This window comes from Nothobranchius furzeri, chromosome 5, assembly GCF_043380555.1.
Source record: "Nothobranchius furzeri strain GRZ-AD chromosome 5, NfurGRZ-RIMD1, whole genome shotgun sequence".
NCBI lineage: Eukaryota > Metazoa > Chordata > Actinopteri > Cyprinodontiformes > Nothobranchiidae > Nothobranchius > Nothobranchius furzeri.
Window position 1 is genome coordinate 62710284 of NC_091745.1, and position 24373 is coordinate 62734656.

The following is a 24373-nucleotide window of genomic DNA, read 5'->3' on the forward strand; positions in this document are numbered from 1 at the left end:
CGGTCATTACCCAAAGCTCATGACCATAGGTGAGGATTGGGACGTAGATCGACCGGTAAATCGAGAGCCTGGCTTTCTGGCTCAGCTCCCTCTTCCCCACGACAGATCGGCTCAGCATCCGCATCACTGCAGACGCCGAACCAATCCGCCTGTCGATCTCCCGATCCCTCCTACCCTCACTCGTGAACAAGACCCCGAGATACTTAAACTCCTCCACTTGAGGTAGGACCTCTCCCCCGACCCGGAGGTGGCAAGCCACATACTTTAATACACCAAGTAAAAAAGAACAAGGTGCAAGCAAACTCCAGACATTAAAGTAAATGTATAAAATGAATATTAAAATAAAATAAACATGTTTCATACAGCAGTTATGATTCATTTCTGTCTTTTCTGCTGCCACATAAAAACAAATGGTTACAAAAACCCACCTAATTATCTTTATCTCATATTTTCCAAAGACCACACACAAAATGCTATTCTTCTGTTGTAAGTAGTGAAGAATATGTGTTCTTCTGTGCATCCTATGTTTGAAGTAGCACTCCAGTTTTCCAAATTGGGTCATTTCTCTAAGGTATTAGGTTTAGAATACATGTATTCTTTAGCACTGAATAGTCTGAGGCTTTTAGTAACTTTAATTACTGGTTTGATAAAACTGTAGTCATTGGTGAATTATAACCATGCTGTAAGTGGGTGGCCAGTGGCATAAGCATTAATGACCCAATGGTTACAGTTTTCTTCCCACCTCATGTCTCACTTCAGTTCCTGTCAAATGAATAGCTTTTCTCGCCTGCTTTATCTGTTTTTTTTTCCACAGTCCTGCTAGAAGATGAAAACAAAGTGTGACATTACCCTGTTAAAAGGGAAAACAATGTGCTAATTCTGGTGGACCAGCAGTGCTGAGTCCAAACAAGTTTTTCATGGTCTTAACCATACTGTATCAAATTAAAATGTCAGGTTGAGGCCTGTCAAAGTACATAATATACAAAATGAAACTGGGTTTTTTCCAAGCCTCTGCACCACTGTCATACTTTTAGGTCCTAAAGGGATATTTAGTTTTTTTGTCCATTGTTTCTGTGTGGAAATTATTAGAATGGATCTACCGGTATCACTCATCAGCTTTTTGAACAACCTCTATTCAGAGTTAAACAGGACTGATGAGCTAAATGCTAGTCCAAGTGCCAAGATCAAAGTGTAAGTAAAATTAGAATAAGATGAGACTGTTTAGCTAGCTACTATTTGGAAAAAACACAATTTTAAGGTCCCAGGCCTCCAGAACATGAGAATGCAGGATGCATCAGAAAATGTAAAAAAAATAAAAAAAATAAAAAACACATTATCTTAACGTTTCGACCCGTTCTTGGATCTTTTCAGCTATTATTCTTAATGTAACACACCTAGGTAACAGCCGTAGAGCCTCCAGGCTTCTGACAGACTCCTCCTTGTCTGGTGCCGTCAATGAGTTGTCCGGACTCTTTCCCCACTGAAAATTTAATAGCGACTGGGACCTAGATCAGAGATCCATTGGGTGGGACTAGTCTTATTACATTGGAAACCTTCTCTGCTACTTCTGCTCTGGCTAAGTAACCGAATTGCACTTGAGCATGCTAGCTAATATAGCTAGCACAACTCTGGCTTCAGTTCTTTTTTAAGCTGCTCCAAACCTAGGACATGTGGTACTTGCTCATAGAGTAGTATATGCAGAGTGGGATGGATGGTCGGGGGCAGTTGGAAGGGTGGATCAGGATCTAATCATTAACATTGGTTTGAGGTTTTTCCAGAATTGCCATCAAAATGCAACCAAAAATATATTTGCAGCTTGTAGCTACAAAATAATAATTGTTTTTGGACAAAACTTCTATTTTATTGGTTTTTAACAGTATGTGAAGAGCAGTTCAAGAAATATGTCTAAAAAGCTCACACTCCAGCTTAGTGAACTTCATTTAAACAGCACTCTTAAAAACCACAAAGTGATTCACAATGAAAACAAAACACCAGAGATAAAATAAGAGGATAAAACAAACACAATAACAGTCACACAGCTTAAACATAGTTAAAAACAAGTTTTAAAATGCATCTTCTACTGACACCTGAAGAACAATATGAAAGTTTGTACACTTGGACTAGCCTTTAGTCCTTAAACGTGTGGTTTACTGAAAAGCCATGTTTTAATTTCATTTTTTTTTAATATAATTGGTCATTCTGTGTTTTTCATGCAGGCTTAACATGAAAATGGTCTCCTACACATATCTCCTGGATTAGCTTCTGATAGAAAATAGATGGTGAAATGCTAGGATTTGAAAAGCCTGACAGATCTAAGTCACACTGTCACTTAATGTTCATGGACTCACCCATCTTGACTCACAACGGGCAAGGCTGTTGTTTTACCATCCGGGAATCAGCTGCGGACGTCTCTGATAGTAGAAGCTAACCATTAGCATTAGCAACTTCACCAAACAGCAGAAGCTCCTTCAGTCTTGTGTTTGTGGAGATAAAACATACATGTTGCAAGTCAGTGGTAAAGTCATGTTGTTGTTTTCCAATCTGGGGCCATATGTCCAAATATCAGGACATAAGACTCCAAAACTTGTCCTCTGAAGCTCAGCTGGGATGTGGGCTACTTTTACTTCCAGGAAGTTGGCTATTCATTCCTACTAGAGACCACTGTAAATGTGTTGATTAAAACAAGTGATCCACTCCTTTTAAGGATATGAAGTATTAAGTTATTAACCTTTTTAAAAATGAAGCTCTTCAAAATGGTACAGAGTCCCAGCAGCTCTCAGTTCCTAGCAGATTTGTTCCTTTTTCTGTCTGGTCAAACAGACATACAACAACAATGAACAGAAGAGCTTCTTAGGAGCTGTGTGGATGTAGAGCATCATTCAGACCTGTAGCACCTCCACTCCAGGCTGCAGAGGTGCTCGTCTGTCCTTGATCCAGATGTGTGTGTGCGCGTGTGTGTGTGTGTTTGTGTGTGTTTACTGCAAACAAAATGGATTCAGTTTAGAAAAGGCTTCCGACAGGAACCTTTAAATGCTCCAGTACCAAGAACTTTGAGCTTTCATCTTATTTTTTCATCGTAACATTAAACATTTTCTTCCTACAATATATTTTTTCATTAATTTCCAGTAATTTCACACAATTCAATAAATCTGTTGATGTGTTGTTGCAGCGTGGGAAGGCCTAATTTTCATAAAGTGACTCGAGTCAAATACCTTTGATGTTCGCTTTTAATTAGTCAAAAATTTACTGTGGAGGATGATTCTGCCAATTTTATTTATTCATTTACATTTTTTAATTAAAAAATTAAGGTCATGAGAAACATCAGTGGAAGACTAATCTCTGATGTCTCGGTCTTTGCTAACTTCGGAATATTAGTGAGCAGGATCAAAAACGCGAAGCAAAAAGGAACCCAATGGTTGTGATTCACCCTCTATTTGGATAGCAGGTTAAATGCTAATTCAATAAAGTATACCATCAATCAGATGTTTCAGTTAGCGTTATTTAAATCATCATTTACATCCTCTCAGATGCCTATGATTCAGGTCTGGAGGCTGCTGGGGCATCACCAACTGAATCGCTGCCAAACAGGAAGAAGACATACACTCAACAAAAATATAAACGCAACACCTTTGTTTCTGCCCCGATTTTTCATGAGATGGACTTAAAGATCTAAAATTCATTCCAGATACACAATATTACCATTTCTCTCAAACATTGTTCACAAATCAGTCTAAATGTGTGATAGTGAGCATCTGTGCTTTGCTGAGATAATCCATCCCACCTCAGAGGTGTGCCACATCAAGATACTGATCCGATACCATGAGTGTACCTTATACTGCCCACAATAAAAGGCCACCCTGGAATGTGCAGTTTTGTCTCACAGCACAATGCCACAGATGCCATAAGCATTGAGGGAGCGTGCAATTGGCATGCTGACAGCAGGAATGTCAACCAGATCTGTTGCTCGTGCATTGAATATTCATTTCTCCACCATAAGCCGTCTCCAAAGGCGTTTCAGAGAATATGGCAGTACATCCAACCGGCCTCACAACGTGTAACCTCACCAGCCCAAAACTCCACATCCAGCAGGTTCACCTCCAAGATTGTCTGAGACCAGCCACTGAGACAGCTGCTGAAACAATTGGTTTGCATAACCAAACAATTTCTGCACAAACTGTCAGAAACCGTCTCAGGGAAACTCAACTGCATGCTCGTCGTCCTCATCAGGGTCTTGACCTGACTCCAGCTCGTCGCCGTAACAGACTTGAGCGGGCAAATGCTCACATTCGATGGCGAATCTCGATTTACATTGTTCAGGGCAGATGGCAGACAGCGTGTGTGGCGTTGTGTGGGTGAGCACTTTCCTGATGTCAATGTTGTGGATCGAGTGGCCCATGGTGGTGGTGGGGTTATGGTATGGGCAGGCATCTGTTATGGACGAAGAACACAGGTGCATTTTATTGATGGCATTTTGAATGCACAGAGATACCGTGATGAGATCCTGAGGCCCATCGTTGTGCCGTATATCCATGAACATCACCTCATGTTTCAGCAAGATAATGCACGGCTCCATGTTGCAAGGATCCATACACAATTCTTGGAAGCTTAAAATGTCCCAGTTCTTGCATGGCCAGCATACTCACCGGACTTGTCACCCGTTGAGCATGTTTGGGATGTGCCTGACTGGCGTATACGACAGCGTGTACCAGTTCCCACTAATATCTAACAACTTTGCGCAGCCATTGAAGAGGAGTGAACCAACATTCCACAGGCCAAAATTGACAATCTGATAAACTCTATGCGAAGAAGATGTGTTGCACTGCAAGAGGCAAATGGTGGTCACACGAGATACTGACCGGTTCTGAGTCCCCAGACCCCCAATAAAGCAAAAAACTGCACATTCCAGGGTGGTCTTTTATTGTGGGCAGTATAAGGAACACCTGTGCACTACTCATGATGTCAGATCAACATCTTGATGTGTCACACCTGTGAAGTGGGATGGATTATCTCAGCAAAGCACAGGTGCTCACTATCACACATTTAGACTGATTTGTGAACAATTTTTGAGAGAAATGGTAATATTGTGTATCTGAAATGAATTTTAGATCTTTAAGTCCATTTCATGAAAAATCGGAGCAGAAACAAAGGTGTTTGTTGAGTGGATTTATAACTCCTGATCTCCAAACAGTTTGCCACTGATGTCTGGTGTGCTCAGTACAGCAAAAAACACTTCACCCTGCAGCTAACAGAGAGGGAAGAGGAGACAGTAAGGACACAGTAAATCACAACGTTTATGTGGAATGGAATCTGCTTTATAAAAAAAAAAAAACGTGTTTGCACCACCCCTACAGCTCTTTTCCCCTCTCCTGAACCTTGGTCTTTTTTCACCATTATTTTTTCCACCATTATTTACACTTTCTTCACAATTTAACTACTTAAAATGTTTTGAGAATGTGTACATTTTTGTTTACAAAGTCAAAAGGTCAGAGGTGGTTTTATACTCGTTAGAAACTAATTTGGTGAAAACTGATGCTTTGCCTTTTGCTTGGGACCCAGAAGGCAGGGTTTGCTGGAAGCAATGGTTTATTTTAGCAGCTGTTACTATATTACAGAAGAACAGTTTATTCAGGAAATGAATGCAACTGCTTGTTCTAATTTTATGACATGGTTTTGTTACTCATGTGTATCCACCCAGCACTGTTGTACAACAGTTTGTGATTTCCACAAAGCTAGACCGCACAATTACAGCAGACTGGTATTTAAGCTGGTCAGTTAACGATAATACTGTATCACCGAAACACTCATGCAACTTGTGTATGAACAGGAAATACACTTTAGGGAAATACCATTTTCAAACAAAAGGATATAAAAACATTTAGTCTCCCAAAGAAAGCATTATAAAAGTGTTTTTAATTTATATCCTTTTACATTTAGAGACTATTAAGTGGCATAAATGCTTTGTTTCCACATGATTTACCTTCTATCATATGGTACAGAACAGCAGCTGGACCTGTACCAGGTCTGAGAGCTCCTTGGGGATTTGAAAGCAGTGCAGCTGGAGCTTTCTACATTTCTTATACATACACAGGTTGGTCTACCCTAGAACCACATGAGGTGCCTGCAGTCCTGTTAGAAGACTACTCATCACTAAGGAGCATCTAATTATTTTTCTGTTGCCATTGTTTTTAATTACACCTGCATAAATATAGATTTGAAAATTAAAATAATTAAAAAAAGAATGAAAATGAAAACATATTTATTGTGCATGGATTTTAGGATTCAATTTATTTTTTAGCACTGATCTGTTCTAGTTCAAAGCTCACTTTTGTGTTGATAAAACATCATCAGGATCAGAACCAGCCCCAGTGTCCTGCAGCGTAGACATTTGTCTACGCAGCACAACCTGACCAAGATTAGACACACAGGCACATAGAACAAAATCAGATACAGGCAGGCCACGAGAGCAGCTGTACAAATGCTTACAGGATTAGTACCTTCCTCAGAAACTTGCCTTATGTAGTCTTATACATGTCTTCTGCCATCTGGTGGAGGATTACTAGTGGAAAAGGGCCAATTTTGTTTGTTCTTACCATTTTTATTTCTTCATTTTTCTCGCTTATTGTTTTAGAATTACACAATAAAACAGATGATTTTATAGTTGCAAAATCATCATTAGACAATAAACAATTCAGTCTTAAAAACTAGACAATTTTTCAGTATTATATATCTTTTTGTCAGATACTGAATGTATGCTGTATTTAGTTTATAAATCGGGTTGTGAAAGTGTCTGGATTTGAATATTGCAAAGACTTTGGTCCCAAACATTAAATTAATGTGTTATAAGAGCAGAAGTTTTGAGAGGGTGCTCGCTGCAGAACCACAAAGGCGGAGCTGCATCATAAGGTGGAGCTGCACCAGAGTCAGCCCCGCCCATTCACGCAAACTCAGCCTAGCCCACTGACTTCCGTTTTTGTTTTCAACTTTATCGCAAACTGACCTGACCCACATGAATTACGGCTGTTACTAGTTTACAGTCGTTAATGCTATGTTCTATGCTCCAATTAAACAAGATAAATATAACTTGCTACATGACAAAGACTGAATATATCTCGAAATGAAAAGGCTTTTTTCAGCGAATATCTGCCCACAGCCGGTCTAACAGAAATGGTGTATAACAGCATTTCAAACTTTTGAATGGGCCTTGGTAGTCTAGTGGTGAGATCGTCTGAGTTAAGATTTGCTTTCCCCTCAGCTGATGCTGGTTCGATTCTCGGTGGGGTCGTCAGCAATCTATTTAGCCAGCTGAAACATTTAATTTGTTTATATTTTAGTTGTAATGTTTATTTTCAGCAAAATATTTATGTCTGTAAAAGTTCTTTGAATTTGGTCGTTCCTAAACAGCATTTTAGTTGAAACTCTGCTCACAAATGGACTCACACTGGCTAAATAAACAAATAAATAAATAAATAAAACACATTAGTCATTATATGTTAAACTGTATACCAGTAAATTGTTGTAAACATAGTACTGGCAAGTGTAGCTAGAAATGAAGAAAAGAGGTTGTACACTACCTAAAACGTACAGTAATGGGAGGCGAACCTGCGCAAAACTGCATGTTAACCTGACTCCATAACCACTACACCACCACATCTGTTATAACTCATGCGGCGTTACATCTAATTGTGCTTCCCAGTGTCTCTGAGATGGGTTGTATGGTTTTTCGGCGGTGTCTCAGTAGAAGTCATTTCAGAAATAATTTGTCAGAAAATTCACAGAATATCCAGATTTGAGAACCAAGACCAGACCCGCTTCGGGGGAGGAGACCAAATTGAAGCTGAGATGGGAGGAAAATGCATGAATGAGGCTAAAAATTGCTTTGGCATGTTTCTTATGAGGAAATGACAATATAACATGATTAAAAGTTCCAAAAGTTAGATTTTCAATTATATGGAACCTTTACAAAAACTGTTCAATTAACTTCTCATCTCCATCCTCAATGTTGCATTTTTTAGCTATAACACCCTCTTTGGTTCCAGAATGCTATCAAGTCTGACAACTGGAAGGAATTGGACTGACTCTGATGGAATGGGCGGGGCTGATTCTGGAATGGGCGGGGCTGACTCTGGTGCAGCTCCACCTTCTGGTGCAGCTCCGCCTTTGTGGTTCTGCAGCGAGCACCACTTGGAAGTTTTATCATTTAGATTAGGAGTATTCAATTCCAGGTTTGGAGGGTCGGTATCCAGCACGTTTTAGTGATTTCTGTACTCTCAAAACACTTGATTCAGTGGTTGAATCACCTGTGCAGTAGCTCGTCAGGTTCTGCAAAAGCCTGTTAATTACCTGCTGATTGAAATCAGGTGTGTTGAAACAGAGTTAAAACTTAAATATGCTGGATATTGGCCCTCCAGGCCCGGAATGAAATATCCCTGATTTAGATATTCCCTGCAGGTCTTTGTTGGAGAGATCCTTCATGGGCTTAATTGATGGTTATTCTTGGCTGTGGAAATTAGTAGTTTTTCAGGTCTGTGATTTCTCCACTTTGGCCTATTGGTCCATTTATTGTACCACAACTTCTTAACTGTGTTATGGATGCTGCAGCAGAATTACAAACGGCAAACTCTGAAGTAGATGATGTCGAACAGCAGTAAAATGTGAGATGAAGGGAATCCCTGCCTCAGAATAACATATTATTTAAAATTAACTGCTTTCATCAGATTTTGGCTTTAAGAGTGACATGCTTCTACCAGCCGTTGGAGAAATGCACCAAACTCAGTCTAGTTTTAGCCTTTTGCTTTGCCTCCAAAGACATTATTTTCTCACTTTTACCTCCAAGCCAGTGTATATATATACATATATTTATAGATGTATATATATATATATATATATATATATATATATATATATATATATATATATATAGATATAGATATAGATATAGATATAGATATAGATATATATATATATAGATATATAGATATATATATAGATAGATATATAGATATATTATGGTGCTATTGACTTCCTGATTTCCCCCCCAGGCTCTTCCATATCAGAGCAGGGCTGTATAGTGCGACGGAAAAAAACTGTCTGTGCGTGTCTGTCCATTTTTAAAAATAGCACCAGTGCAACAACTTTGAATTACTATTTTCCCCAGAACTTTATTGAACAAAAGTAAGTTACTTGTAAGAAAAAAGCTTTTTACTGGTGCAGTGTGGTAATCTGGATGCAGTGGAGGAAAATAAAGGAACCAGCAAAGGCACAAACTAAGGCAGAACCAGTCCAAAGTTTGGGATCAAAAGTGCAGCTTCACGCAGATTGGCTAATGCTAAAGCTAATGGGTAGCAGTCTCACGATCAAGTGGGGCACAGAAAAATATATGATGATCGTAAAACTAAGACTAAACTCTACAAGCAGATGAAAAGTCCCCACCATCCTGTTTATTCTGCATCCTGCAGCACTATGGATCAGAACCGCTGCAGATACGAGTCACATTACTGCTACAGGAGCAGGAAGTACAGCAAGCCATTGTAGTATATAATTCACAAACGCTTCTATCTTTGAACATTATTTAAACTGGATTATTGCCAACCCGTACATAATAGTCATGCCACCATTATATTGTTAGCAGCAGAAATTAAATGTTATTACCGTTTCCAACACAAATGCATGTTAATGAAATGCATTATATTTTACTGGATATATTTATGTGTTATTTTGACTAAGATGAGTGTTATTAATACAAACCTAAAATGTTACTGAAATGTTGGTCAAATATTTTAAAATATTTTAACTATAAATATCAGATGGGAAAAAGGGAACTAAACACCAATCTAATGCATATTATTGAGTCTTTTATAATAAGTCTGTTATTTCAGCCTGATAATTTTGTTGTTCATTTTTTTTAGCAGCAAACCAGTTTTGTTTCACTTGAAACATTGTCAAATGGAATATTCTATTAATCAACAGAAGCTTAGATTAGAACACTTAACGAAAAACTATTTGGCCTTTAAAAAAGTGAGGCAGTTGAATGCACAGAGCATGCATGTGCTGGCGCATGGTCAGCATGGTACCACCTCTACCTCAATTTGAGCCAGGAAAACCCTATATATATATACATACATACATACATACTTGGTTTTTTTGTATTTATTAATTTTTTTTCCATGACAATATTTTTTTCCGGACGGAAATGTCAATTTGTGCTCCTATAAAAGACTAAATTATTATGAATATTGATCAACATTTTCATCAAGAATAAAAGGTGGCAACGAAAATCTGCAGTAACGATAATCTAGTCAGAAAACAGGAAAGACGAGAACACCAAAAAAAGAACCAATCAGTAAATGGAACAGACCGGTACTAGATAAGAAAAGAACCAGAGTCTGGAGCCGGCTACTGTTTGAACCAGCTACCGGTGACCACAGTCATCACGCTGAGTATCACAAATTGATGTCTATGCTGGTAACAGTTAAACCATTTATGTCTAAAAGGAGAAAATGTCAACGGCTGGGAGGAAAAGCTTTATGTGTTAACCACCTGAGATGTATTTGCTTGGTGAGTACACATCCAGTGTTTCCCCTAGTTATGAAAATGTTACGGTGGTAGCAGCGAGCCAGGGCTGGAGAGGAGTGGGTTGCTGGAGCTGAACTGAATGTGTGGAGTGGTTCATCTGGTTATTTAATCGTTTTTATGGTGCTACTACAGCCAAAATAGTCATTGTTCGATGTTCTGGCAGTGTTTTTGTGAAAAAAAAAAACATTCAGGCGGCCCACCTTGGTAAGTGAGTGTAGGGAAACTAATGAATACACCTGAAAACAATTTTACCTTTACTTTACCTCCTCACATTATTAGATTAACACCTTATAACGTGTTGATGGTATAATGTCATTTCCTGTCATGTTTACAAAATTTAATACCGAGAGGCACGATTTCAAACAGTCAGTGTGTGTTTGGGTTTTTTCCATTATTATTGTTATTAAAACAATTATAGATATAGTGTGAAGTGTGAATTTTTCATCTTTCTTTACATTTTTAAGTAGGTGTAGTTAACATTTCCTTTACAGAAGTTGAAAATATTGCATCAGAAGGAAAATACATATATTTTAGTTGATTAAAATAAGACTAAATCAAAACAGAATCAGCTCCTCTAAATCCAAGATCATGGTTTTAGTGGGAAAATAGTATTATACATTCTATGGTTCAGGGATGAAGTCCTGCCTATTCCCCAAATAGGAAGAGTTTAATTATTTTGGGGTCTTGTTCACGAGTGAGGGAAAAATGTAGATCAACAGGCGTATTGGTGCTGCATCTGCAGTGATGCAGATGTTGTTCCAGTCTGTCGTGGTGAAGAGAGAGCTGAACCAGAAGGCAAAGCTCTCGATTTACCGGTCGATCTACGTTCCTGCCCTCACATATGGTCACAAGCTTTGGGTAGTGACTGAAAGAATGAGATCGCAGATACAAGTGGCCAAAATGAGTTTTCTCTGCAGGGTGGCTGGGCTCCCACTTAAAGAGGGTGAGAAGCTCGGTCATCCTGGAGGGGCTCGGAGTAGACCCGCTGCTCCTCCACATCGAGAAGTGCCAGTTGAGGTGGCTCAGGCATCTAGTTAGGATGTCTCCTGGATGCCTCCCTGGTGAGGTTTTCCGGGCACGTCCAACTGGGAGAAGATCTGGGCCTTGAGGGCTGGTATCCATCACATTTTAGTGGTTTCTCTGGTCCAACACACTTGATTTAGAGGTTGAATCACCTGTGCAATGGCTCATCAGGCTCTGCAGAAGCCAGTTAATCGCCTACTGATTAAAATCGGATGTGTTGAAGCAGGGGAAAGTACTAAAACATTCTGGGTACTGGTACTTGGGAGAGGGAGTTGTCAACCCTTGGTCTAGTGCAGGGGTGTCAAATGTGCGGGCCGGATCAGGCCCGCACACAGTTTAAATCCGGCCCGCGAGATGATTATGTAAACCTTATTTTCAGACTTTATAATGTAAAGTCTGAAAATAAGCTTTCATTTTTCAATTAAACTGCTGGTGAAAGCTAAGAGATGTCAGGTATCAGGAGTCAAAGACATGCATGAAACTGATATAGCCATGTGATCTGTGAATCAGAAATTTGAATTACTGCAGAATAGTCTGGGTGTTTTGTTTTGTATTTCACATTTTCAAATACTCTTCAGGTGTTTTATTGTTAATGGTGATGTTGAGCTTAAACTATTTTGGATACACTGTCCTCAGGCTCCAGCTTTGTTTTATGTTGATCGTATTAAAACCAAGAAAACAATCTGAAGCAGTTTTTAATTTATACATACTTTAATTTTACTGGTCTGGCCCACTTGGGATTAGATTTTTCTCAATGTGGCCCCTGAGCAAAACTAAGTTTGACACCCTGGTCTAGTGGAAGCATTGCCTGATGATCCTAGAAAAAGGATTGATTGTATGGCAAGCTGTTATCAATCAATCAATCAATGCTTTATTAGTCCCAAAGGGAATTTAGAGTTTCAGTACACACAATTCAGAGCTCAGACATACATGGGCAAGACACATGACAAGAATTGGTGACTGTGGTCATTCGCAACCCGAGTCGCGCTACCTTAATAGAGATAAGAGGGTTACATGAGGATTGGTTCAGGTAGAGGGAAAAAAGGCAATTCAGAGTTACCCTCCACTGGGAGGGCAGCTTTGCTCTCCATAAAAACTCCTCAAACAGATAAGCAACAGACTTCAGACAACACAATATAACATGAGACTCCAATAGGAAGGCAGTGGGGGGCTGGGATCCTGTTTCCCCCCGCGAGAGCAGCCATCTACGGCGCTCATCTACTGTACAGTCACAGGTGGGAGGGAGATCTTGGGAGAAGCAAAGAGCTCATTGACTCCTTCAGCTGATGACCTCGCCAGGCTGAAGTCCACCAATCCGGGGGGGTGGGGGTGGGGGGGGGGGGTTCACAGCATCTGTCTGCATTCCTTCGTGGGGTTTTTTGTTGCTTGCAGCTCAAGGCTACCAGGGTGTCAGATTCAGATAACAAGAATTTGTTTGGGTCAGGCTGAGATAATTTTCCTCTCTGCCTTCAGTCTTTAAACTGATCATTTCCAGTCCTTCAGTGAAGCCAGTTTTGGGTTTTAAGCTTGTCCATACCGTCCGGTGACTCTCTCCGAGATGACATCCATTTTGCGCACTAATACCGGTATCGTAGCTAGAACATTGACCAGCTTATGATTCACTCGAGTAACGTCCCAGTCTGAGAAGTCTCCACATGGACGGTGCTTTCCGTGGGTGCGGGTCACCCTCCAATCGCTCCCGTCTTCCCAAATTTACAGAAAACCAGATATCCTCCCACTCCAATCAGGAGAAATCCAGTGATCATCCGACCAAATATCCACACGTCTTCGTTGTCCTCAGTGGACAGCTGGGAGAGGCATATGATCTTCCCCTCCTTCCAGGGATCCAACATATATCCCACCGGGTGTGTCCCCTGTGGACATGTGGGAGCCCCCGCTCCGTTCTCATTGTAGAAAAAATCTTATTGATCGCATTGAATGACCAGTTTATCAAATCCATGATTAGTAAAAAAAAAAAAAAAGTTTTTCAGAAGAAATGCAGAGATATATAATCAATCACACTATGAAATACCTGTGTCAAGCAATTTGTGCATTTACTGGTGTATAGAATTCATTTTCCCACACTGACTCACCCAGCGGAGAGGTTTGGCGTTTCACATTTTTTAGTTATTATTTTCAAATTGGGAACATATTTTCAGTTCTGCATATCTGTTATTGACTGATTAGGGATGGGTACCTTTGACATTTGCATCGATTCTGTACTAATTCCCGGTTCCTAGGAATCGATACCGGTACTTAACGGTACCAATTTTCGATACTTTTGAGTGTTTATTGTTTTAATTCTCTTTTATAATTAAGTATATATTTCTCTCTCTCTCTCTCTCTCTCTCTCTCTCTCTCTCTCTCTCTCTCTTTCTCTTTCTCTTTCTCTCTCTCTCTCTCTCTCTCTCTCTCTCTCTCTCTCTCTCTCTATATATATATATATATATATATATATATATATTTGATAAATATCACGATAAATAACATTCAACTGTTTGTATTTTAACATCGTCCTTGTAGTTTTATAAGCTGATAATTAAACTGAAGCAAACATCTTTACTGTGAACTAAATTTACAGTTTATCTTTATTCCTTTTGCAGTCTTTTTTCATTTGATTTTTCCTACTGGAAAGTTAGAATTTCCTAGGAGAAAGCGAACGCACCATTAGCTGATAACAATCGTGGCAATGGAAGCTAACATATCAAGCTAACGTTATCTTAAACAGTTTATTTAGCTGCTGGAGCAGATTAAAACGATGATGCCTCATACTTAGATCGTTGTCACTGGTTTCATCTTCACCCGTCGCATTTAGTAAAGTGAAGCCAAACTTTAGAGCGTGTTCATGTTCTTCTAGTCGGAAATTCGGAGTTCCGAGGAGAAAGCGAATGCACCATTAGCGAAACGGAAGCTAACATATCAAGCTAACATTAAACATTTTATTTACCTACCGGAGCAGATTAAGATGAGGATGTCTCACTTAGATCGTTGTCGCTGGTTTCATCATCACCCAGTTACCCATCACATTTAGTGAAGTGAAGTGGACCCAAGCTTTAGCGTGCATTCTTTCTACCATGCTGCTCTGTTTACAACTGGCTCGCAGCGAGCGACGACATAACGCTCTTTTGCATGTGCAGCTGTCTTGGCAAGTTCTCGTTATGAAGGACGGGTACCGAAACGAGGCACCGTTTGAAATGACGTGAATCGGTGCTCGGTCAGTACTATGGAATTCGGTCGGTACCTTAAAAAGTACCGAATTAGGTACCCATCCCTATGACTGATACAAAATTTTAACCCAAGTTTTAAGTGATTTTTTTTAGTCGCTACCAGGCTGTTCCTACTGTTGTTAAAGCTGTGGGATACATGTGAGCTTCTTGAGTTGCAACTTTCTTCTGGCAGCTTGCTGAGTCCATCAGTGACAACGGATATTGAGTTCCTGCCTGCTTTTTTCTGCAGAAGATCCTTCAGGCAGAAATACAGACTCTCGCCCTTACATTTATTCTGCACTAAATATTCACATTTGCCTGGCAGCTTTAGATTTAAAGTACACTGAAGTCTGGATTTATAATGTAATGATGGATGCAGTGAGAGGCTGTTGTCTGTTGAATAGGTAGAGCAGTGAAGAGGAATGGGTCTCTTGTGATGTTCTCAGTTGTGCAAAGTTCAGAACTGCTCATTGAGTCAGAAAAAATGTGGTTTTAACTCCATTAGGGGATTGAGACTTCCTTTGGGATCTGTCAGCATTCTTTTCCTTTTTTTTACTCCTGTTGTCTCTTTTTTATCTCTGTGTGAGACTGTCTTTCACTTAGCAAATGCAAATACCTATCATGGTGCAATAGTAGTCAAAGCATCAAAGTAAAACCTTCAGTTCTGGTGAGTCTGATGGGATTGCCAAAATGATTATTATTGTTAAATAAAACTCTAAGCAAACATCTGATATCTGGTTTTGTTATGGTGGAAAATTACCAGGGGCTTTCATTTGTAATCTAAACAGAACAAAATTACAATAAAGGGCTAAGTGTTCCATGGAGAAATAAAGCAATGTATTTATTAAAAAGAAAGAAAATACAACTTCATACCAAAAAAAAATTTTGTCCCTGTTTTCAAAAGGATGATGAGTAACCCACTGTGCTGAAGTCTCGGGCGCTTACCTAAAATTACACAATGTTCTTTGTGGTTTCTGTGCATAATAACACTGAAGAGTTCATTGATCGATACCTTTGGCAGAAGTCATTCAGTAATTTTTGGCTCTTGAAACAATTCATTCTCTTTAGCTCAGACTTATAACAAGCAGGACACATACTGCCTAAAACCATTTCAGTAAATGGTTCGTCTGGACCTCCAGTAAAAGTCCAGGAATACTTAAATATCACAAGTCCTGTTTTCACTGACAGTTTAAAAGGTCAAACTGTAAAGAAAGACGATCAAAGTCCTAATTGGGTCTGTGCAGTCATTGGGTCTGTATCTCTACTCCAAAGCTTGTCTGCTGAACTCTGAAGCAAAGTCTTGAATGTGGTTTAATTTATTGCTCAACTTGAAGGAACTAAGATGAATAGATAATAGATATTTGTGACTAAGAGAACATGTACCATGTAAAACAACCATCTGATAAAACTATAATTAGATTGACTGTGCTAATGTTTTAGTGGGATTACCATTTATAGACTGAAGAAGATGTTGAGAAAAAATTCTTTCTGCCACTTGACCAGGATGAAAATGTTGGATTATGATCATATGAAAAGCTGCCTACCGGGTACATTTCAGGAACCAGATGCATCGTTAACAACTCAGTGAAAACGACCCATTCTTATTTTTTCTACATCATAAGGATTATCTGTTGACATGCTTTCAGATTACGTTTATGTATGAAACCATCCAGAAGCAGCTGGAATTGTAAAGAAATGAGAATATTATGTCAGAACAGTAGAGGTTTCGACAGGTGTTCAAAGAGACCATCAGTATGTTTTCCTTTAGTCTCTGGAAATATCCATCAAAACGTTGAAAATCAATAAAATGATGTCCAGTTGCTTCTGACCATATAACCATAAAAAACAGTAACATTTACTGTAATGTTTTTTTAACTAGCGACAGTCAGGAAGATGTGGTGTAAAACTACCCTGAAACGTATGCATGTACTGCCCCCTATTGGCTGGAAACTACACCCTGTAACTTTAAAGTAACACCAAATAAGTTTCCCTGCTACTCCCTCCTACTGTTTAAAAGCAAAGCTTCAACTGTCATGAACAGCCCTGTTACAGGCTACTGTTGGTAGCGGTATCAACGAGCTAATGCTAACATAAACCAAACTGCCACTAAATAAACCACAAAGTAAAAAGATCCACACAGTTGGACAAATATTTTATATACAAGCCCATTAGTGATCCTATAGCTCCCTCAAACTAATGCAGGCTGCACCGATGTTCACTTTGATATTAGCTCTTTGCTTCACTTCCATAGACATTACTCTCTTACTTTTACTTCCATCTGCTATGATTTTCCATTGGAGAAATGAGCTGCTAACAAACAAATGCACACACAACACACCACTCAGTGAAACGGCAGCAGGCTTCTTAATCTAGAGGATTTCTCTCTTCCTCCTTCACCAGAGGAAGTTTTAATGGAGATGAGCAGCCCTGAACCGTGTCATTTTGTATTTGCTTGTGAGTGGAAGAGACATCTGGAAGCGTGGCTGAGACTCAACTGCAGTGCAATGTAGACACGTCAGAAATACTGGCTAACATAAAGAAATCACATCTTAGCCAAAACGATGGCTGATTCTAATTCTATTGTAGTGGAGACCTTTAACTAGAAATGGGTGCCACACTGACATTTTTAGGCTTAATATTTATATTTAAAATCGGATACACAAAAATGCCTAAATAATAACTACACACATCTTCAGCTCTATTTAATCAGCAAAAAAGTTTATTTGAAGATTATTTACTCTTTAAAGTGTTTAACTCTTCCACGTTGTTTTAACAAATGATTGCAGATAAACAATAAAAGAGTCATTTGGTAAGAGTACTATATCAGATTTCATTATATGTTGTTGCATTTTTAGTATTTGCTTTCTTTAAACATTGTCAGTGCTCCTTCTCTCCAGTTAATTTCACTGTTACTTTACAGACTTGTATCCTTGATATAACCCAGGTCAGCAGATGCTGTGTGCCTTTACAGGAACTGCTGAGTAATGTTTATGTCTAGAAATCACGGGGGAAACAGTAAGCAGAGCATTCTGATTTATAATTGTTAACGCTGTCAGCAGAAACAAAGTTTGGTGTTAAATAAAGGGCAAAATAGGAGATTTTTAGATAGACTCGTGCAGTGTGGTTGTTTGAGTTGCTGCACTGGAAAGCAACTGAGTAAAGGCTCAGGAGACAAAATCAGGTTTTATTGGAATGTAGATTCTAGAGATTTACATAATGGATGCTTTTTAAATAAACTGCTAGTAATTGGCTTTTATAGGATGGTTATGGTAGGAATGTGTCCAATAAAAAGGTTCCAGCAATTCAATGAGTAATATGGTGTTGCTGTGCTTAAAATAGTAAGCAAAAAGTCAGAATGTGTCTGCTATAGATGGCTGGATTTGAGTAGGCGATCCCCTCCTGAGGGATATTCCCTGTTCTATCTCCATAATAAGCAGCGACAGTTACCTTAAGTCACCCAGCACAGTTGCTACTGTGATTCCTCTCAGAAAACATTCAACTGCAACAAAAAAGCACCAGGGAGAAGTGTTATATCAGAGCAGGCGGCATGTTGGGTTGGATTGTTCTGGAAGAGATCTGCCTCAATTTGCTTGTTTTGTTTTGACAGCTTCAAGGCCAGATATTTGTTTTGTCCCCAGTCCTGCTGTGAAAGTCAAATAGTAATGTGAGTAAAAAAGGCTGGTTTGAAATTTAGTTTTCTTCACAAAGAAATATGAAGGGAAATGTGTGATGATTGGACCGGATTGGCTTGTTGATGGAAGGAGCGAGCGTCCTAAATCTGACTCCAGTGAATGATAAGTAGGACATTAAAAAACCAGCACTGGTTTGGAATACAGGTTACATGTTAAAATGTCAACATTTTCTAATTTAAATCCAGTAAGTTAAAAAAATATATATATAGTGTCAAACAGTAAAGTACTAGAAGCCAATCTCTTTATGGGACATTGGCTTCGTACAAGGTGCTTTATTTATTCTTGGTGTTTTTGTTTCCTTACAGGATGGACGACAGCGTAAGGAAAGAAAGAAAACTGTATCATTCAGCAGCATGCCTGCTGAGAAGAAGATCAGCAGTGCCAGTGACTGCATCAATGCAATGGTCGATGGCACAGAGCTGAAGAAAGTACGATCTAATTCACGTGTTTATCATCGCTACTTCCTCCTCGATGCTGACATGCAATCTTTAAGATGGGAGCCGACAAAGAAGGAGTCTGAAAAGGCAAAAATTGATGTTAAGTCCATCAAGGAGGTTCGGACGGGTAAAAATACGGACACTTTTAGAACTAACGGCACCTATGACCAGATATCAGAGGACTGTGCTTTTTCAATCATTTTTGGAGACAATTATGAGTCCCTGGACTTGGTGGCAAACACAGCAGATGTAGCGAACATATGGGTAACAGGGTTGAGGTACCTGATCTCATATGGGAATCATACCTTAAATATGATTGAGAGCAGTCAGAACAACTTGCGCTCATCTTGGCTAAGTGACCTGTTTGACAAGGAAGATGTCAACAACAGCAAACAAATAGCAATATATGCTGCTGTGCAGCTTATCAAGAAACTTAACCCTGGACTTAAAAATGTGAAAATAGAACTAAAACTCAAGGAGGTTCACAAAGCTAAGGACAAAGTCAGCTCTGATGTCACAAAAGAGGAGTTTGTTGAAGTATTTCATGATCTTTGCACCAGACCAGAGATTTATTTTCTGTTTGTTCAGTTCTCCAGTAACAAGGAATTTCTTGATTCCAAGGACTTGATGATATTTCTAGAGGCGGAGCAGGGAATGGCACAGGTCAGTGAAGACACCAGCTTAGACGTCATCCAGAAGTTTGAGCCATCTAAAGAGGGGCGACTCAAGGGTTGGCTTTCCCTAGATGGGTTTTCTAATTATCTCATGTCTCCAGAGTGCCACATTTTTGACCCTGAGCAAAAATCGGTCTGCCAAGACATGAAACAGCCTTTGTCTCACTACTACATCAACGCATCCCACAATACATACCTGATAGAAGATCAGTTCAGAGGGCCCTCTGATGTGACGGGCTATATCCGTGCCCTTAAGATGGGCTGTCGCTGTGTGGAGCTGGATGTATGGGATGGGCCTGATAACGAACCTGTCATTTACACTGGCCACACTATGACCTCACAGATAGTTTTTCGCAGTGTCATTGATGTCATCAACAAGTATGCCTTTGTTGCCTCAGAGTTTCCACTGATACTGTGTTTAGAAAATCATTGTTCCTTACAGCAGCAAAAAGTCATGTTTCAGCATCTGAAGAAGATCCTTGGTGACAAGATGTATGTAGATTCTCCAAAACCTGAGGACTGTTACCTGCCATCTCCCTCTGAAATGAAGGGAAAGATCCTACTGAAGGGTAAGAAACTGGACACAAACTGCAGCAATTCAGAGGGAGAGGTGACCGATGAAGATGAGGGCGCAGAGATGTCTCAGAAGATGAGTATCGAATCTACAGAACAGCAGACAATTGCACACAAAAAATTCCAGCTTCTTAAGGATCTCTCTGATCTTGTGACATTGTGCAAGTCCATAGAGTTCAAAGACTTCCCTACATCTTTCCAGAACCAGAAACCCTGGGAACTTTGCTCTTTCAATGAGGTCTTTGCTACTCGCTGTGCCTGTGACTTCCCGGGTGATTTTGTTAACTACAACAAAAAGTTCTTGGCACGAGTTTACCCGAGTCCAATGCGGATCGACTCTAGCAACATGAACCCACAAGATTTCTGGAAGTGCGGCTGCCAGATTGTAGCAATGAACTACCAGACTCCCGGCCTGATGATGGATTTAAACATTGGTTGGTTCCGTCAAAATGGTAACTGTGGATATGTGCTTCGTCCTGCCATCATGAGGGAGCAGGTCTCATATTTCAGTGCCAACACAAAAGATTCAGTGCCAGGTGTTTCTCCACAGCTCTTGCACATCAAAATAATCAGTGGGCAAAATTTCCCCAAACCCAAAGGCTCAGGTGCCAAAGGAGACGTGGTGGATCCCTATATGTATGTGGAAATACACGGCATTCCTGCAGACTGTGCTGAACAAAGGACTAAAACGGTTCACCAAAATGGAGACAATCCCTTGTTTGATGAGAGCTTTGAGTTTCAAATTAACCTCCCTGAACTGGCAATGGTGCGCTTTGTGGTGCTAGACGACGACTTTATTGGTGATGAATTCATTGGCCAGTATACGATACCTTTTGAGTGTCTGCAACCAGGTTTTCGTCACGTACCTCTGCAGTCTCTGACTGGAGAGGTTTTGCCAAATACCCTGTTGTTTGTTCATGTGGCCATAACCAATCGAAGAGGAGGTGGCAAACCACACAAAAGGGGGCTATCTGTACGAAAAGGCAAAAAGTGTAGAGAGTATGCCAGCATGAGAGTGCTTCAGATCAAAGCTGTTGATGATGTCTTTAAAACAGCCCTGCTTCCACTGAGGGAAGGAACAGACCTCAGAGAAAACATGCAGGTGAGCCACCAAACTACTAAATAAGTCTTTGACTTTACTCCTAACCCTAGCAATATACTTTTCATGTATTGATATAAGAAGGCAGATAAGCAACATTTTCTAGTAAAACTTTGAACAGTCATTGGTTACGTTTCTCTAGAGAGCAGTGGTTCCCAAAATTACAGGGGGTCCACACAATTTTGTTTGTGCTGTGGCTGTGAGGTTAGCAATATTTTATTTGTTATTAAGTCCCAATAACATACCCCAAAGCAGTGAACCTCAACTGGTGGCCAGTGGGCCACATCCGCCCCGCCAGACCTTTCCACCTGGCCCCCCAACCCTTTGTGCCCTAATGCAATATTTTTCAAGGACTGGACATCATTTTATTAATTTTCAACATTTCATTGGATATTTCCAGAGATTAAAGATAAAACTACACACTTTCATGTGTGTATGCATGAATGGGTTCGGGGTCCTGGCTTGTCTTGGACATGGGCAAAACATTTGGGAAACACTGCTCTAGAGTTAGAACTACTCAGAAGATGACCACATCGGCACACTTTTCTTTAGGTTGACACTTATGTTGTGTTTTCTCTTAGCATTTGGGGACAGGAACTGCAACTTACTCATTAGACCAATAAACTAATAAGATAGTAATTTATTGCATAGTGATACGAGTGTAAATATTTGTTGACCTCATTTTTTTTTATCAGCCAAAACATCACTTGAACAAGTAGTCCAGCTGTGAAAACATAAAGTCTTTATGTACTTTCGTGCTTACGTTTTGCCCAACTAATAAATCCCCAACTTTTTTTTCACATTCTGATAAAATTCTGATGAATAGCACTACATTTATTCATCCAATTTAATGAGCCACAGACATTTCCATTACTGACTAAGCAGATTGGAACACTTGGTGGTAATGCATAAAATATCACATTAGGACATTTTGTTTTTACCGTGAAATCGAAATTTTATCACAATTATTAGGTAATTGTCAATTTTACACACAAATTCAGTCCAACAGAAAGACAAATGAAACTGAGGGCAGTAAATGGTACCAGAACACACGTTGGTTACAAAATAATGCTCACGTGCTTTTCTCTGAATACGAAGACTGAATGAAATGTACTTTGGGTTGTAAGTAAAAACTCTTCATAGAAACGGACCACCAGTCTTGACTCGTTTAGTTTTTGGGTGAACAAAACAGTTTGACAAGTTTTATAATTAGACTCATTTTAATTCTCCAGATTTGATCTTTGCACATATTTATATTTACACATTCATGTCAGCCTGTTAAGGAACTTATAAAACTGGATGAGGTCACACCAGGCTGGTTGGCTTTATATAGTGTTTCTATATTCTGTATCAGAAATAACAAGCTCGTAGCCTTGAGACTAAAACAATCTTGATTGCACTGTCACAGTTTGTCCCTGTGGTTGTTTATGTTGGGTTTAAATTTGGCCTTTCACAGGAAGTTTAGGATTTGTGGATGTGTGTTTCATTTCCACTTGATGTTTATGTCAGTGCAAAAGGATGCTGTGCTTATGAGCAGCTAACAAATGCCAAAATGAAAGTTCTCACAGCAGATGACAGCTTCCAGCCTTTTCTTATGGGAGAGGTGATCTCTGGAGGTCTAGTTAGGTTTTTATCACAACCCAGTGACACAATTGTGGGTACCATGGAAAAGGTGTTTCCTCTAGTTGTTTTAGTGTAGTTGATTAATATATTTGCTTGGCATTTCATTGGAAACTAGATACATATCTGGCAAGCACACATTCAGTTTCTCTCCTTTCCTGCAGAATGCCATAGTGTCCTTTAAAGAGCTGTGTGGCCTTTCAGCGGTGGCTAACCTGAAGCAGTGCATCTTGGCTCTTTCCCCTCGGCTGACTGGACCTGACAACAACCCCCTTCTGCTGTTCAGCCTCACTGATCAGTATCCTAATTTAGAGCCCCAAGGTTTGCTACCAGAGGTCCTCAAGAAAGTCACCAGCACTTACGACATGGTGAGTAGTGAGCAGGAAAGTGTGTAATGTTTAAATATTTGTGCTTTTCATTTTTTGTAATCATTCTGTAGAATTCAGTTCACAGAAAGAAAAAACAAACAAACTGTAATGTCAGGAATGTTGCTTGTTCATAAATGGATTTTTCCAATAACTAGTTTAGATTTAGCCCAGAAGGCTAGCTCTGACTTCAATTAGATCAATATCTTGACTTTACCTAATATAGTGGACACACACAGAGACTGTTGGGTAATGAAATCAATGATCACAAGTTATGCAATATGCCATGGAGGTTATTCCCAACAAAATCATTACATTTAACTCGACATGTTCTGCTGGGTCGGCACAATGTCAACTACAGCATCAGGATGCATCAAAGCCAAACATGTTTAAAGAACCTTTCAAGTTTTTAGGTTTAACTTTTGTTCTCATGCTTTACACCTCAGTTCCGCTGTGTACATGACTTAATGTTCTGAGGAACTTAGTAAGCCTAGAAATAGACTGTATTATGTCTCCACATGAGTATTATGGCTGACTTGCTTATTTTACGTCAGTGTTGAACTTTATTTGGACAGAAATTATTGCTGTTTGTGACTAAATGTAATATGTGTGACGTTTGGACCCACTGAGTGGGCTAAAGACACCAGATGCCCAAATACATTAATTTCTAATGTTTATAGACAGTTATAGCATTTATATGCACACTGCAGCTAATTTTTGTGCTGGATGTCATTATCAAGCCATTTCTAGCTGAGAGACTGGGTAGACCTATCAGGAACTACTCTGGAGTGATTCTCCTCTTATTTGTCTGAGTGTTCCTTCTCTGTGGCTGTCTCAAATTCGGCTCTCCACCACATCCCTCACTCATGGTGTCCCACAAGGTACTGTGCTGAGGCCTCTACTCTTCCTCCTCCATCTGCTTCCTCTTCAGCACATCCTAAGCTTTTTTTTAAAGAAATCTACCATCTTTATGCAGATGACATCCAATTGTACATCTCCTTTAAGCCCCATGAGATGTCTAAGCTTCAGCTGTTAGATGGCTGGGAACTTTCTACAGCTAAATGAAGATAAGACTGACATTTTGTGAGGATCTCAGTGCCCCTTGATAACAG

General features: G+C 39.7%; 1 protein-coding gene across 1 annotated transcript in view; it reads left to right on the forward strand.

Annotated features, from left to right (window-relative positions):
• The window catches only part of LOC107379167 (inactive phospholipase C-like protein 2), a 50773-nt gene that overhangs the window by 15623 nt on the left and 10777 nt on the right, over positions 1 to 24373 (forward strand). The window contains exons 3-4 of the mRNA XM_015949780.3: positions 18799 to 21279; positions 23061 to 23264. Coding sequence (XP_015805266.3) covers positions 18799 to 21279; positions 23061 to 23264 — 2685 coding nt within the window. The remainder of the gene's footprint in view (positions 1 to 18798; positions 21280 to 23060; positions 23265 to 24373) is intronic.